The sequence below is a fragment of the Micrasema longulum genome, unplaced genomic scaffold, assembly GCF_059751315.1.
Source record: "Micrasema longulum isolate JH-2025_06_02 unplaced genomic scaffold, ASM5975131v1 h1tg001151l, whole genome shotgun sequence".
NCBI classification, from domain to species: Eukaryota; Metazoa; Arthropoda; class Insecta; order Trichoptera; family Brachycentridae; genus Micrasema; species Micrasema longulum.
In genome coordinates this window covers 144336-162334 of record NW_028278338.1, presented here as the reverse complement: position 1 = coordinate 162334, position 17999 = coordinate 144336, and the positions used below count along the sequence as shown (strand labels likewise).

At 34.4% G+C, this 17999-nt stretch overlaps 1 protein-coding gene across 6 annotated transcripts in view; it reads left to right on the top strand.

The window, feature by feature from the left end:
* Nucleotides 1–4962: 4962 nt before the first annotated feature.
* Synd (protein kinase C and casein kinase substrate in neurons protein Synd) overlaps nt 4963–17999 on the top strand; it is a 70933-nt gene continuing 57896 nt past the window's right edge. For 4 of the 6 annotated variants that reach the window (XM_088233821.1, XM_088233824.1, XM_088233822.1 and 1 more), the window contains exons 1-2: nt 4964–5198; nt 9611–9875. In XM_088233821.1, coding sequence (XP_088089947.1) covers nt 9662–9875 — 214 coding nt within the window. In that variant the 5' untranslated portion in view covers nt 4964–5198; nt 9611–9661. Of the gene's footprint in view, nt 5199–9610; nt 9876–17999 lie in introns of all 6 variants that reach the window. The other 2 variants (XM_088233825.1, XM_088233823.1) reach the window with 1 other exon arrangement.

The window sequence follows — 17999 nt, the reverse complement described above, 5'->3', positions numbered from 1 at the left end:
AAAATATGTTCGTAGAAAAACGCGACGTGTTTGGCCTTGGTTGTTGTGACGTCATGATTCTTGATATTGTCCTACACAAATCTCAACGTCTACGAACAAATAAACATGAGGCCAGTGGAATCACCGTTTTTGCGGGAATTCAAAATTACAAATTTAAAGTATTTTTTATGCTACTTAAATTTAGCAAAAAAAAAATTAATGGACAGTACTTCATAGACCTTTATTACTTTAAAAATGTAAAAAAAGAGTGATACTTCCCTATTGGTTAGATAACCAACTGTGAAACTGGCGTCACGGGTTATTTTCCCGTCAGTTGCACGAAAAAAATTAGGAGTTTTTCTCGGGCTGTTGGATATAATTTATTTTTATAACTTCCTTCCATATGCTCTCTTTCTGACCTCCCGGCAAACCTTTTAAATAGAGAATAAGCGGCTTATCCTTTTAAAAAATACGTACAAATTAGTAATATTTTACATAGCAGCAGAGTGGAGTTATGGAGAGACAAGTCTCCTCGACTGTCGATATCTATAGGCACAGTGAGCAGTGAGTTCGTGCATCGTGACGATTCCCCGCCCAATTGAGTGTTCTTGAATCATTTTGTTGATAGCAAGGACGTGACAAATCGTGTTGTAACGATTCGGAATTGTATTTTTTTTTATTCATTGAAAAAAATACTAACAATAACTCTGTCGGCTCGACATGTCGTGTTGACCGATGGAATTCAGTAATATTTTTTTGGTGGGTAGTATAAATTTTACGCAAATCGGCAGCGGAATAAAATAAAACTTTATTTTATTTATTTAACGAAAAGAAAATATTTGCGTTCTTATGAATTACCTAAATATTTAATTTTGATGGCCATTTTCAACGAGTTGAAAATAACTCACTGTTAGAAATGGGAATCAAGTTGGAGTAGAATGGGATTCGAACAACGGACCTTTGATCTGTGAGTCCGAGACACTAGCCACGGGGCCACAACCCGATTCTAACCTAACCCTTTTTCCTTTAACCTGTAACCTTGTTTTAAACGGTTTACTTTGATCGAGAATTAAGTATTAAATGAGAGTATGATAGTGAGAAATAAAGACCGTGTTAAAAAAAAAATTTAAAACGTTTCCCTCGACACTGGACTATGAAAGTAAAATTACGTAATTTTACCAAAAGGCACGGTAAATTACCGCAATTTACGGTATTTTACCGTAAAAACGAATATGACATACTAATTTTTATTTTTCGAAGATACAACAAATACGAGTAGCTTCGTTTTAGGACACGTTACATGACAGTGAAAACTAGGTTTAGATCCATCGGGTGGTTGTAGAGGTTTATTATAAGTATGGGACGTTCAATATGTCTTTTTTTGATAAAAAAGGTTATTATGTTTTGAAACTTAACAGGATCGGTGGTCATAGGGTCCTTAGTAAAACCTTAAGTTTGTTCATGCTGCGATTTTGAAAAAAATAATGCTTAAAATCAGATTTTTGTGTATAATTACGTCCTTGTAGATTTTATAGAAAAAAAATATTCGAAAGAAAATAAAATTTACTTTAACAATTTTTTTTTTTCGTAGGACCAATACTTTCTAAGATACACGTTTGAACATCAAATAGAGTTTATCAAAATAGCGGAAAAGTGGTATTTGCACTTACTTTTTACCCATTATTTGATAGTAGACCAACTTTAAGTCATCATCATCGATATCATGCCATGTCCGCTACCTAGTTGGAGCATATGGTGTTGACAAATTAGCAGACATCAGCAGACGTATGACGCACTCGGTACTCGCTGCATCGAGCGATGTTATGGATCGGAACATAAATGGAGAGGAAATCGATTCATTAAGCAAATCGGTTATCCTTAATTAAATCATAGTCAATAAAATTTGAATAATCATTCTTCGTGACGAAACTTCATTGTCATTTATTTGCTGAATATTAATTATATTCTCTCGGGTAAGTAAGGTGACGAGACTCAATTGGAATAAATTAATAAGCCGCCTTAAAATGTATTCATCATCACCATCATACCCTTATCCGCACCCGATGCGCGATGGTTCATAGGGCTCTGCATTGTTAATTTGAATGCAGCGTATCTCTATCAAAGGAAGGTAAGGTGATCAGTCTTACGCTTCAGGCCCCAGTCCAAGGATAATGAAATATTTCTGTGTAAAACCGCCTTTATGAAACAAGTATTACGCGGTAACCTTCCCTGCATGGCGACCCTAAGCGTGGTCGGCGAACGCGCCAATCACTACAATACGAAACGGAATTTTCTCCATACGTCATACTTTCACCTTGACGGTATAGTTGAAGATAAATTCCCTCTAGCGATTATAAAGATATACTACCGACCCCCCACCTATGTTTTGGGTAGGTACATCGATATGAAACAAGGGGAAGCGTACGTCACGGTACACATATCTACGCTCTAAAATGACATAGCTTCAGTATGACGTCATAGTTGAAGATAAAAGTCTCCCGACCCACTACAAAGGTATACATTTTTTTTTTACATTTTTTTTTTGCATTACAACAGGCCAGGAGGCCTAATTACAGTGGTGAATTACATCACAGAGCACCTCGCTTGAGAAAAATCGCATTTTAATTTTTGTGTTCTCACCGGGAATCGAACCCGGAACCTCCCGTGCGTGAGTCAGGCGTCTTGACCACTACACCATGGAGGCCGCCAGGTATAGTACCGATACACCATCAAGTTTTGATGTAAGTACATCGTTTTATACCGACGGGTCTAGAACCCCTCGATACGTTTATCTACGCATTAAAAGTGTCAAAAATTTTGTTCCACCGAGCAATTTTTCCTTTAATTATGATTTATTAAAAATATTAAGCGTTTTGAGGTTGGCACTTTTTTTCTTAAAAGCATATTAAAAATATGAGAGAGAAATAAGTAAGTTAAATAGAAATATCTTCAAAAGCATTTATTTTGTCATATCTGAATTTGCCACTGTTTTGAGATATTTATATTTTTGTACATTTCATTTCTTCGCACAAGTATTATTTTGTATTTCGTTTTATAATTATCATTTTTCTTTTGTTAAAGGCCGTATAATAAATAAATATTGTCTATTTTAGTTCAATGCCGCGGATGAATCATTTCGTCGGAGTCGTAGAACAACGACGGATGTGCGAAAAATGCGACATTGACTTTCTTTTATATTATATCGAAGAAGTTACATAAAAGCTTTTTATTCTGTTTTGAAAAAAAATTATATTTGTATATATATATATATATATATATAACAAACCCAAGTATCAAATGGTATACATTTGTACTTATTAAGTTTTAACATAAAGTGTAAAAAAAAAAACATTAAAGCGCTCTCACGTAAAGTTGAAGAAAATCACATGCGTTATTGTTCTACGATTACGACGATTTGTCAAAACATTATAATTTCGGGAAAAAAACGGTAAATAAGACATTTTAATTCGGTTTATTATGTGTTGTTGAATTATATTAGAAAATCAATTTTTACCATCGTATGCGTCAATGCTCAGTTAATAGGGAAATATATGAATATACTATGAACTATGAATACCAATAAAAATATATGTAATGGATTTATAATAATTAATTGTATTTTCTAAGTCAATATAGATATTGTGGAGAAATGTTCTTATATATAACTTGAAATAAGAAAATAAAATATGCCCCTACAAAAACGCGACATGTCTGGTCTTAATAATTGTGATGTCGAGATTCGTGACGAAGTTCTATTTAAATTTAAACGTTCTTAATTGACATAAATCATGACGTATTAGGGGCGTGGCCAATGCATTGACCGTTTTTGCGGGAATGTACAGGTAAACGTCGTTTTGCGCCGTTTCGATTTACGCCGATTTACAATTACGCCGGTTGCTGCTGGCGTGGGATTCCCCGATTCGGCCGACACCAGACTACTGTATGCGCCGCGATTCGAATAGCAGACAAACTTTTACACGCTGTTTTATTATATTACCGTGTACGCGAGCAGTCTTGTGTGTGTCGGAAATTGTTTCCGAGTTAGTGTTTGTTTTGTTTTTAAGAAAAAAATAAATGTATGATCATATTTTTTATTCTATTATTATTAAAATTAAAAGAATATTCAAATATTTGTAGTTTATGCTATGACTCTGCAAGAAAGGAAGCGACAATCAAAGCAAATGAAATTGGATGCTTTTCAAAAAATTGTGATAATTTAATTTAGTACCGGCGAACTGGTGAGTTAGTGTTTATTATTTTAAAAAATCTTTATATCAAGAGATTATTTTTTATTTCGAATTAAAACTGTATGTATTGAATACATTTATAATTTATTTTGAATATATATAGGATATGTATTAAATAAACATGTTAGATTTTTCTTAGAATTTTGACACTGAACCTAAACCTTATATCTTCCATTATATTTGGGTTTATTTTACGCCGATTTTTTTACGCCGGTGTCTCTCTGAACGGAACCCCGGCGTAAAACGACGTTTACCGGTATTTCATAGACCCTTATTACTTTAATTGTTTTTTTTTTAAATCCCTATTATGGCAGTTACGCATGGCTTGTTTACTGTTTTCGCTTTACGCAAATCGACTATGCCTCGTCCGCTTTGTGGTGTTTAGGGATGTACGCGGTATTACTTTGCATATTTAGTCAGGATGATTCATTCATCGAACGCCAGCAATATATTGGTCAATTTCGAAATTCAAATGTACCAATCAATGCGGCTTGTCCCATTCAATTGAAAATGCTAAAAAAACTTGTTTTCATTTTTTTGGTTCGTACTCAGTATTGAACTTACACATACATGATTTTTAATTTGACTGAGCAGTTAGTGATCAATCCTCGACGTGAATTTTTTATTAAGCTTGTAAAACTGTTTGGTTCAACTCGTGACTGCAAATATTAGTAAAGTAATGTCTTATCACCTCTCTAATAATGTAAGAGATAAGATAGTCCCCTCTACTCGCGCAACGTTTCTTGGAGATTTTACGGCAGCATGACGTGCTTACCAAGGTTTTCTAGTTTAAATGCTCATTTTTCTTACATAAAACCCTATTATTTGTAAAACGTACTAAGTAAATCCGTTATGTAGTGTAAAGTTCGATAATTCGGTGTTGATTTTAAATTATTGTGATTTGTTAAAAATTGTTCGGTGAAGTTACTTAGAATACGCACTAAGATTTTTCAACGGGACGTAATATTAAGTGTGAGTATTTACACCAATTAATTTATGCATTTATTTTGGAGTTTCTGTGCTAGATCTATGTCCGGGCGAATAAATAATAGAGTTATGTGTGTGAAATAGAACCAGAATCCTGGACGACTGCTTTCGACTCGATGGTGAATGATGAAATCAAGTGGAGATAAATCTGCCCCATGTGTAGTGGTTGTGAGGGTTCGCCTGCCGCGCTTGAGGTCCGGGTTTCGATTCCTGGGAAGGTTGATATAAAATGTTGATAAAAAAGGTGGTTTTACGCTGCAACGTTTCAATGTTCCTGGACCGGCATCTAAAGCGTAAGACTGATCACCTTGCCTTCCACGCAACAATCTAGATACCCTGCTACCAGTGTGAGCGGTGATTTTTTTGATGGGTAATCTGCAAAATAATAATCATTAATTGGTTCCTACATGTAAGTACATAATAGATGTTGTACATTAATTTATTATTGAGAAGACATTACAAAAAGCCTTATATAGTTTTACATTTGAAAGCTACCGTATGTATTTCTACTAAGTAGTGACGTAGTAACAACGTGAGGGTACATTTCTAATTGCCTCCCCAAGGACTGCATATGGATTTATAAAATGCAAGTTTTGGTCCTATCGAGGGGTAGGTTGATTAAAAAACAGTTACTTTTATTCTTTCCACGCGATATCCTGAGATTCACGCGAAATTCTATTTCTCACGCACTGGAAGCATATGGTTTTCAGGTGAATACAATTAACGACGCTTTTAAATGAAAATACACGTCTTTTAGGAATTGGCGTAAGAAATTTTGAATTGGTCCTTGGGGAGTTTACCAGATGGCTAAGCGCCAAATGTACCTGAGCTCTAGGTATATTACATCCTTTGGAGTACGCAATTTCTACCACCAGGTAACTGAATACAATACGTACTATGTTAGTACACTACACAATTATAGATACCACTGTCACTGTTGTCGATAATGGCGATAATGTCGATAATGTCGATCTCACAATACCCCCCGGGGTTCTGTGTAATTAATTTCGTCGTTATTAAGAGTCACTATGCCTTCTTGCGTCCCCTCCTTTGGGTGCCTCTCACTGCCTCACTTTTGCTAGTGTGCAAACAACGTTGTGTATCTTCTGTTAACAATGTTTGCAGATCGCGTCTCCCTGCGTTTAGTTTGCTTAGGAATTTAGAATCTAAATAGCCTTTTGCCACGCACACTTTTTTATCTTTACCGGACGTCTTACGAGAAATGTGCCCTAGAGTAGTTACGTAATTTCGTTTGAAATCTGTGCAAAATCAGCTGCATTGTCTTTATTTAAAAATAATACTAAAATATTTTTGTCACTATCATCATGGTCGGTCACAATCGTCTCGCATTTGTCATCCGACGTCAACGAGCTGAATTTTTAAAATTAAAAATTGAATTAAATTGAATTTGAATTGAAACAGTCATAATTTATGCCTTAACTTAATATTTTAATTAATTTTGTGTTGTAACGTAACTAGACTACTAATTGAGGATTTTTAAACTCAATTATTAAATTCACAGTTTTTAGACACAGTTTAAACCCATTTTTACTATTCAATTTTTAATGAAAACATTTCAGAATTTTAATATAATTGCATGATTCTACTTGTTCGTTTTTCATTTTGTGAATCACATTCCTGGCGGTTTTTATTATTCGTCGGCCCCGTGGTGTAATGGTCACCGTATTTGCCTGCCATTGAATATGAAATATTTATTTAAAAGGGTGTTTCCACACTAGAACATTTCATAGTCCCTGGACTGGTACCTAAAATGTAAGACTGATCATCTTACCTCCATGTAACAAAATAAATGATCAAGTTACGCTGCGATTGGTGTACCAATGCAGTGCCCTATGAACCACTAGCTGCGGAAAGGGAATGATGATGATGTTATTAAAAGTTTATATTAGTTCTTAAGTTGTTATGATGTAACTTAATAAACCATAAATAATTGATCAATACATATTAAGGCAAAAAGTACAAAAAGAAAACATGAAACGATAAGATTATTTAAGCTTTCATATTGACTTAAAAAACGTATTATTTATAAAATCTTATTGTAGCATTATTTTTCTTTTTCATTATTAAGTACTAGTAACTTTATGTTTATGTTAAATTATTCTCAATTTTAATTTGCCATATTTATATTTAGAACATAAGATTTTCTCACTTTAATTGTTATCTTTTATTTGTCATCTTAGATTTGTATGTTTCTTTTTTACTTTTTTGCAGTTTAAAAAAAAATTGTTACTAATTTGTTTAGTTTTAATTATTTAGTTATATTTCATAGTATATATTACATAATGAATTGTTCACTGCTGTGATTATTTCTGTAAAACTTTTTATTGTATAAGGTTCTTTGAACCGTTGATATATAAATACATATATAAAAACCGCAACAAAACAGAAACAATTTCTTGGGCTCGGTGTGGGAAATACACTGTTTGATTGGTTTATGTTTTATTTTATTTTATTTATTTCTAATACAAACAGATGTACAGGTCAAATGATTATAAATGGAAACTATAAAAAAATGTATATATAAAGATAGTAGGGCCCGCCATCCAATAATATGTATTCACTTAATTATACTAAAATAAAGCCACGATGCCGACGGTTTTAACTAAATAAATAATAAAAATATACTACATATATATTAAAATAAAAGAAATATAGGCAAAAGGAGATAGTGGGAAGGAAATGAAGGAAATTGATAAAGAGTGGTGAGGGATGAATGAAGGAAAGTGGGAGTGGAAAATTGCATTTGATTTAATGATTAAGAGTATGAAAAGATACAAAACGTCTATTCTCTGTTATTCTGAATCAAGCCTATTAGATATCTTCTAGACTATTAAAATACCAATTTGAAAGTTTCGCGTTAAACGTTAACACTACTTCGACCTCAGCTTTAAGGTATTCACGACTTCTGCCTTTAGGTGCAGAATAAATTTGGCTCATGGTTCTAATTAGCAGATAGTATGTATGCACACCTGAAAAACAATATGAAATTTTAATCGATACTAACAAAGCATTAATATAGTAACTAAGTTAAGTAAAGTAATAATACATGAGATATAGTATATAGAAGCACAAATTTAGCGTGTTTCTTCCACCATTAGGGTTTTCTTGTAATAATTCTATTAAGGTGTGTCCCGTCTATCTATTTGTATAAATGCGCCACGATGGCAGTGAAATTACGGTTCCAGTGTTGATTTCGTGATTACGTAATAATATGTATGTCAAAACAAACGTCTTTCCACCTTCGTCACAAAACTTGATTCTAAAACTGAGCGTGACCACCGTTCAAACCCTTATTTAATTTTTTGCACGAAGAGACAATTAACTTTATTCATGCGCTACGACGATAGTTCTTACTTATTCAAATAATTTATGCATAAGTGAGTAATTAATCACGAATGCCCCTCAAGATGTACATTTACGTTGTACTGATACTAATAACAATATGACCTGTGTGTTTTGCAAGTGCTGTCATTGTATCAATGATCGATGCTTTGTATTTTAATTTATCGCTAGGTACATATTGTTTTGAGTTTAAATTCTAGTCACCAGCATTTTGTAACCTCGAATAAATGATAATAAACCTGTCTCCGTAAAAAATAACGTTTATTCGACGATTGAAGCTTATCTTAATCCGATTAGATCAATCCATTGAGAATTATTTTATATTCATATTCATGTTTTTGTTATTTTTAAATTATCTAGTTGTGTTCGTTTCCTAAATTATGAGTATTATTGGTCGTCTTATTTAAAACGGTTTAAATTAATAAATATGATAACTTTACTATTTGACAACGATGTTGTCACAGATGGGCTTGAGGTCACCACTGGAGTTCGTCAAGGTTGCGTCCTTGCACCGTTGCTTTTTATAATCCTTATGCACCTCATCTTATGGAAGTCAATTCCACTAGAGCGAGGAATATTAATCTCTTCTTCCCGAAAACTCTGTGACCTTATAGTATGCCTATGATGCGGTTATAATTGACGATTCAGTGACGGGTCTTCAGGCCACTGTAGGATAGCCTAAATAGGTATTCCGCATGCATGGATTTAAAAATCAATATTGCTAAAACCCATGTACTGTGTAACGCTTTATTTCTTGATGCCCAAAATCCCCTGACTCTGCCAAACCAAGTCATCGAAAGGGTCAAAGGGGAGTATATGTTTTTATTTACTGGACTGTATTTCATAGACCTTTATTACTTTAAAAATGTGATATTTCCCTATTATTTGTTATTCGTCTATTCTTTGTTACCCCGAATCGGACACCATGTTTGTCAGTAAATTTATTATCTGTACCTACTATTTAGAGCGATCATGTGCTATTCGTGAAGTGCTATTCGACCTTCATTACTAAACGGCGCGTTTGGTTGTTTCAGGAGCGCGTGGTGTAGTGCGGTGCGGGCGGGGGCGGCGGCGCGGGCGGCAGCATGTCGCAGCACAGCGACGAGCCGCAGCCGGGCGTGAGCTCGGACTCCTTCTGGGAGCCGGGCAACTACAAGCGCACGGCGCGCCGCATCGAGGACGGCTACCGCCTGTGCGACAGCCTGGTCAGCATGGTGGCCGAGCGCGCCGAGATGGAGAAGGCCTACGCCAAGGGGCTGCGCGGCTGGGCCAAGAAGTGGAGCGACCTCATCGAGAAAGGTAAAGGAACACTGTCATCTTACACTGCCGCCTGTGCGACAGTCTGCTCCGCGACTAGAAGTGGAGTGTCAGGAAATATTATATTTATTTTTTGTGGATATTTCTTGATAAAACTCCATGGTTGATAATTTTTTGTAAGTTGCTTGTTGTATGCTGATGATGCAGTTCTGTTAGCAAGCAGCAACGAGGGTTTGCAAAAAAATAGTCTCTAGAATGTATGATGTATGCCTGGAGAGCGAATTGGCGATGAACGAAAGTAAGCCAAAAGTGATGGTATTAGAAAGGGGAAGTGAGGTTACTGACTGCATAATAAATGTAAACAACTAATGTCTCGAACAAGTAGAAAAAAATGTATATCTGGGAAGCATGTTTTCAAGAGATGGATGAGTAGAAAAAGATGTTGAAAGGAGAGTGAATGCAGGCAACAAATTGAACGGCGCACTAAGCGCAGATATTGCTAATAAAAATATGTCAATCGAAGCTAAACTGGCATTGCACAACGGAGTTTTAGTCCCAACACTTATATATGGAAGTGACACATGGAACTGGCAGAGGAAGGATGAAAGCCGAGTGAACGCGGTTGAAATGCAATCTCTTAGACGAATGTGTGGGAAATCAATGTATGACCGTGTTACGAATGATGAGGTCAGGCGAGAGTGTAAATCTGAGTCAAGTATAATTGATAAGATTATGAAAGGGTCTCTAAAATGGTTTGGTCATGTAGAACGAATGAACGACGAAATAATGGTAAAACAAGTATATATGGCGAAAATGAACGGCAACGTGAAACGAGGTCGACCAAGGAAGCCGTGGCACGATCAGGTAAACCAAAATCTTAAGTCTGGTCTCAAAAGCAGACAGAACCGAAGGGCACGTATGACAAGATGTATGAATGTGGAAGAAGCTAGGAATGTATGCCAGGATAGACGTGTGTGGCGGTCCATTCTCTCTGCCTACCTCTACGGGGAAATGGCGTGATGGTAGTAGTATTATCAACAAAACTTCTTGGTTTAGTTTCATTTAATTTAACCACCGAGCGCTTTGGCCTAAGAAGGCATCCTCAGGACTGGTAAATATTAACAACATTTTGAACTTTTATAATTTAGTGCATTGTAACAAGCAAAAAGTTGAGTTAAAATATATATAAATATATATATTTATTTACGCTTACGGCAAACTGGGAAAATGGACTGTTTTACTATGAAATAAAAGAGTTTGCTGAAAAAAATACCGAACAAGTAAAAAACGAAATTGATATGACATAGATTAAAGCACGCGATCTTAACATGGAAAATAATAATGGCAGATGAATTAGCGAAAAATGCTTCAAAAATTAGAACTCTCCCTACTTTTGACCATATTCCCAAGAAAAATCATATAATACTTAGAACAAAAGATATTTATCAGCGATACAGGCAAAATAACGAAATTGTTTTTCAAAAATTTAAAGGATGCCGAGATATTGGATACTTTTGGGGGGACTTACGAGCTAACACAGATGCTTTCAGGTCATGCTGTTTTCCGAAAATATTTTCGTAGATTTAAAAAAAATTAGATTATGATCGCTGCCCTTGCGATAGACTCATCTCTCAGGATGTCATACGATTGTCCTATATTTGACGCCGAGAGGTTGAACTGCAAACAAATGTGCGCACAATACGGCCAAATTTTTAAAAATCCAAAGGAAGTGATAAAAAATTAAGCCACTGCGGAAAGATACATTGACTTTCTTAAGACCTTAGTTATAATAATAATAATTATGGATAACTGATATCGCGCCATTTTCGTAATATAACACCTCAAGGGCTCTTTACAAAGTGACTATAAAAAGATATAAATTTAATTTCAACTTTTTAATTCATTAAAAATAATGTACTTTGTCATCACATGCTAAGAATTTATTCAAATGATTTAGAGAACAAGTGGGTTTTGAGTTTCTTCCGAAACATCACTTCACTCGCATAGTTTCGGACCTCTGCTGGGAGAGTATTCCATGCTGTAGGGCCTGCGACCGCAAATGCGCGTTCGCCAAATTTAGTGCGCTGTTTGCGTAGAGGGATAATAACTTTTCCTTTCGACGTTGATGTAGCTGATCTAAACGTAAGACGTCTGCCGGCTAGTTCATCTGGAATGCAGAGTTCCCTTAGATATTCTGGAGCAGAGTTGTGCAGTGACTTATACATAAGCCAACAGAGTTTGTATTCCACCCTATGTGGTAAACGTAGCCAGTGTAATTCCCGAAGTAGTGGGGTGATATGACTGAACTTAGAGATTCCAAAAATAAGTCTCGCTGCGGCATTCAATACAGACTGTAAGCGAGTCATTTTATTCATTGGTAAAAATGAAAAAAATTGGACTGTTTATCTATGTTTTTTTCATGGATATTTTTTCTGGTGCAATTCGTCCTAAGTGAGGCCGGAGGTTGGTCTGTAAGATAAGACGATTTCAAAGATGTGTTTTTAAGCATGTGTGTTCAAACGCGGTACGTATTTCCATACAAATCTGTTCGCATTGTCTCGATCACTATTATTTGCTCCATCTCGAGCGGTCGAGCGGGGCAAGATCTCTACTCTAGTTCTAGCAAGTGTCCTCTGTGTCCCGATCTGCAATCTGCACTACATACTACTTTAGCAATCCCGCCTTCGCCGCGCTCGGACGAGTTGAAGGCGAGAGCGGGCCTCGCCTTTAACTTTCTTGTCTCGTGCGCTTTGATGTTTATTTTAAGGTCTTGAGACGCATGACGTGAACTCATCTTCTCTCAGAATAGACTTATATCTAACCTTGCAGTTAGGTCAAGGTTATAATGCTTTGTGTAATAATATCCACGAGTTTGCGCTAGTATTTGAACAATAAACGTACAAGGTTTACGAAATAATTTAAAGGAGGCATTTTTAAGTTTTAGATGAGTATAATAATTATCATCATTCCCTTTTCGCAACTAACGGTGCATAGGGCACTGAATTGGTACACCAACCGCAGCTATCTTGATGTACGATGAGATGTCTTACCTCTCCCTCTCCCTAAATTTAATAATAAAGACAGTAAAAGAACACTAGAGTACAATATACCAAAAGTTTATGATATGCTCCCATTGAAAATAAAACACAGAATAACTTATCTGGCTCAAGAAAAAGACGTCTGCTGAAAATCTGGCTTTTAGAACGTGGTTTTTAATATTGATTATTTTGTGTTTTTCTTTTTTATTTGGACAAATTTTTATTTTTCTACCCGTAACATATTTTCGATGTACATGGGAATACATTTTTTTTCCATAGTAATAAGAGTTTTTATATGTTTATAGAATTTAAGAGATAAGATTATATATATATATATATATATATATTTATTAGAACTTTTCTATAAGCTGACATCTGCATTTTATGCAGTTCAGTAGGACTTGATAATTTGTATTTTCATTTTTGTATGTTCTTTTAAAAATAATAAAAAAATAAAAAAATTAAGTTCCGATATTCCGGTGTAAAAACACCTTTTCAAATAAAAAATAAACAAAAAAAGCCTACAAGGCGTTTAAATAAATAAATGAATAAAAAAATAAAATTATTTAAATGTCTTCATTATTTATATTTTAAATAATTTATCTTTTAAAAATTTTGTTTGCCCATTTATTAAAATTTAGTCAAATAATTCATAACTACATACATAACTATTAGACTTTTCGGAAGATATAGTTTCTGAGATATTTACTCGGTCTCGGTAAATGTCAGCGCGTTTGCCTAGCATGCAAGAGGTCTCAGGTTCGATTCCCGACATGGTTGACATGAAATATTTATTTAAAAATGTGTTTTTACACTAGAATATTTCATAGTCCCTGTACTGGCACCCGGAGCGTAAGACTGATCATCTAACCTTCATGTAACAAAAATGATCAAGATACGCTGCGATTGGTGTACCAATGCAGTGCCCTAAGCACCATTAGGTGCAGAGAGGGAATGATGATGATGATAGATTTACTCCACCTATACAGGGTGTTCATTAAACCCTGTCACATCTGAAACCACGATGATCAGTATGAGCAAGAATACATATTAAAATTTTTTTTTGAAACGAATAAAATATATCTAAAAAGCAAATAGTTGCTTACTTCTGCAGGGGAGAAACGAGGGGAGCAGGGGGGAGTCTGATACACCAACAGCCGAGCTCCCCTCACTTCTCCCCTGCAGAAGTAAGCAACCATTTGTTTTTTAAATATATATATATATATTTTATTTTTTTTTGTTCTAAATATTTTTTTTAATATCCTCATATGTTTTCTTATCCATACTGATCATCGTGGTTTCGGATGTGACAGGGTTTAAAGAACACCATGTATAAGTCGATTTTTTATTTAATTTAAATAAACCCCTAAAAATATGATTGTGATTCTAAAAAATGTTAAGTATTACAGAAAAAATCAATCGAAAAGGAAAGGTCTATGAGTAGAATACTGAGTTTATGCTTGTATTTATTGAAATACACCTTGCTAGGCAAAGTTTACTGACTTTGGCATATACGTAATAAATTGTTCCCTCGGTACCGCCAGTAAATCACTCCTAATCTGACGTTATATGTAGGTGCAGATACACCGCGTACAGTTCCAATATTGACGTGGTGGCTGTACGGTGGATCAGTTGGGAAACGTTTTATTTAATTCTAGAAAATCTGTATTTATTTAATGAACACTTTTCTTACAGTGGCGGCCCCCGTGGAGTAATGGTGGGAAAAAAACAAAATAAATCAACGGTTTATCATTTAGCTTGATTTTACTTTAAAAAAAACATTATTGTAAATTATAATACATATAAGTGATGTTTCTGTATTCACTTACTTAGTACTCTACCGCAGATCTGGGAGGCCTAAAATGATTTGCTTTCAATTTTGAAACATTGGATCGTAGTAACTGGCAAGCTTGTTTGATTTATTAAATGGCTTACAAACAGCATATTAAATAGAAAATATCAATTTGTTTCTTTTTCGGGTGATACCGTGTGTGTTGGATTTGTTCCGACGTTTCGGCTACCATTGCAGGAGCCATCTTCACGGTAAACTGAGTATTTTGTAGAAAAAAAGTATGTGTTTAAGTACTAGTAATTTGTACCGTGTCGCAGTCGGTAGTAGGCACATTTCTATTCATTTTTGTAGTATGTAGTGCTGGGAACCATGTAGAGTTTCATTTCAGCCCGTCGTCTTTTTTTATGTTATTCGGGTGTCTGTGTATTTCAATTGCCTCTTTTATTATTCGGGCACTGTAATTACAGGGTTCATGCAAAATTTTTGGTTCAAAGGCGAAAAAATGTCCGTTTAAAAATGATAGCTCCTACAATGGTAGCCGAAACGTCGGAACAAATCCAACACACACGGTATCACCCAAAAAAGAAACAAATTGATAACAGTGACCGTGAAAACCTTCGCACCTATTCAATAGAAAATATGTTTATTTAATGCGTAACTATTTCAGAAAGCAACGAAATGACCTTTTTTTAATCACTACTTCACACCAACAAAAACAATATTCCGCAACTACTACAAAAATCGTAATTACTGTTATCAAATAAGCTCTGTATTAGGATGGCGCATATTGAATATTCTCGCTGGCTGTAGAAAAAACAGTGTGTTGCAATGAAGAAAAATAAAGAGAGTATTGTCGCTGTTATAGTGTACCCCGTGTTACACTGTTCCCCGCCTGACCCTATCCCCAGACCGCAGATGAAGTGTACACCCCTTGAAATCCGAGGGGATGGGGACCCATTTGTCATGTGCATCCTCTGGCCACGTGATCACGTGTCACGTCACCCATTAGCCTACTATGTAGCTCAGCTGATGCTGATGCGAATCGTTCCCCCGACTGCTAATACTATGTACACTTGTACACTGAATAATGGCTACTGGCGGTCTTGACCGTCCGTTTTGTTCACTCGTCAAATATGTTTTCACCGCATCATTGAACTTTGTATTTTTGCACGGTTATCAGTTTCAGCGCGTTTATTTCAGGCGTTTATTGGCAAAAAATGTTACATACTTGCAGTACTAGAATTATAATAGAATTTAATTAAGCGTGTTGATTAAAAAATAATAATTAAAAACTTTTGTTTTTACTTATTTGTACATGTTGTGTTCACATATAATGAGGAATTTCAGCCCTACGGTAAATTGGATATAAGAAGTGTTTTCTTACGCGCGGTAAAAATTAGAGTTCTTGATAGAGTCTTTATTCAATACAATATACACATTATTACAATATTAATACATTATAAAGAAAACAAAGTATTAACATGTATTTTGTCCCGATAAAGTATTCGATAATAGTTTGTCATCGGGTGCTTAGACATTATTTTTAATTAATAATCAAATAAAACGAGTACAGACATAATACGAAATACGTATAAAATAATAAACATAAAAAATAATTTAAAGAAATATTTTTTTTTTTAAGTAAGAAAGTAGAGTGAAATAATACAATTAAAATTAAAGAATAGCAGTTTACTTGAATATATTTTAAATATAAGAAAAAAAATAAACACATATATATATTTATATATATATTGTGTGCGTCTAAATGTAATCAAAACAAAATAAAAAATAAAACAAAGCAAATCAAAAATTTCAGTTCATATCTACAAAAAAATAAAAATTAAAAGTACCTATTAAAATTAAGATCTAAAATATGTAAATAAAATAAGAAATAAATTATTAGGCAAATAAAATAATACGATACATAAAAAATAAACCGAACTTCCTCATTAAGGCTGTTGTAGTCTGGTAAAACGAACGCAAAATTAGGAAATCATACGATTTTGCCATTTTAAAACGAATGTTTTTTTTTAATTGCGCAATAATAAAAAAATAAAAAAACATAAATTAGATAAAAACAATATTTTTAAGGGTATTTCTGTTAAAAAATAAACTTAAAAGTTTTATGTAACTAAAATATAATTACGCCATTTCCAATTTAGACTGAACTTATGTATCTGGGATCTCAATAAAGACTAAGTATTAACCTAAAATTATTTTATTATTTTTCGTCTCTCGTCGTTTTCGTTCCTTTATGGTCTTCAGTACCTCTCTATCTTTTTTCATCAGTCAGAGAACGTCTTCGTCTCGGACTCTGTCCACCCAACTGCGTACATACAAAAAATGTTATCTTACTTCTACTAGGATAACCCTATGAATGTATCTTCTGTTTATTTATTTAGTCTTAAAATAGTAAAAACACATAATATATAATATGTGGATGACTCGAGTCTAAAGTGCAGTTGTTACACAGTGCGCGTACACAGTATAAGTGTATTATTGTTTTGTAAATTACATTTTTATCGCTTATCATCACATTGTTAGGCAGTGACATCATCAAATTAACAACTGCATACTGAGCCCTCAAAATTTAGATACCACCTTGCTTTAATTGTGTTTACAAAAGCTAAATGAATTTTCGCAAATTTATGGAAATTTGGACAGTTTATGTATAAAATCTTCGCCATCGCATCGTGTTTCTGAGTTTCTATCATAGTAATGTAAACCCTTCTTAATTTTAATGATAACCATATGAAAAGAGTATCCTCACAATTACAATTTATAACTATTAGAGTAAGCAATACGCCATAAAAGAGTCGCCAAATCGGACAAAAACCATTATTTATTTATTTATTATATATACGGCCTAAGCCAATTACTGCAGTTATATGAAGAAACGTAAATACAAGAAACTGAACAAAAAGAACATAAAACTATGTAGCAAAGACAAACAAGGGCAATACAATAGTAGTATACAATAAATTCATAAAAACAAAAGACGTAAGACTTTGAGCTAAACCATGCCAATCCAACTTCATCCCACACTGTTTTAGTCGCGAAAAGATCTACGAAAAGCTGGAAGATCTATTTCGAAGAATTCCAAGTCGTGTGATGAATGAACTAATCTACACATTCTGGACATTGGGGTATAAAAATAAAAGTTGCTCTTAGAAGATTTAATAAATAGCAGATTTTGACTTCTGGTGACACGGTTGGGAACATGAAAAGAAATCGATTGCAACAAAGATGGGACATCACTTATGGCATTAAGTATTTTGAAAATGCATATAAGGTCCATCTCAGTTCTAAGTTTCTCCAATGAAGACAGATTAAGAG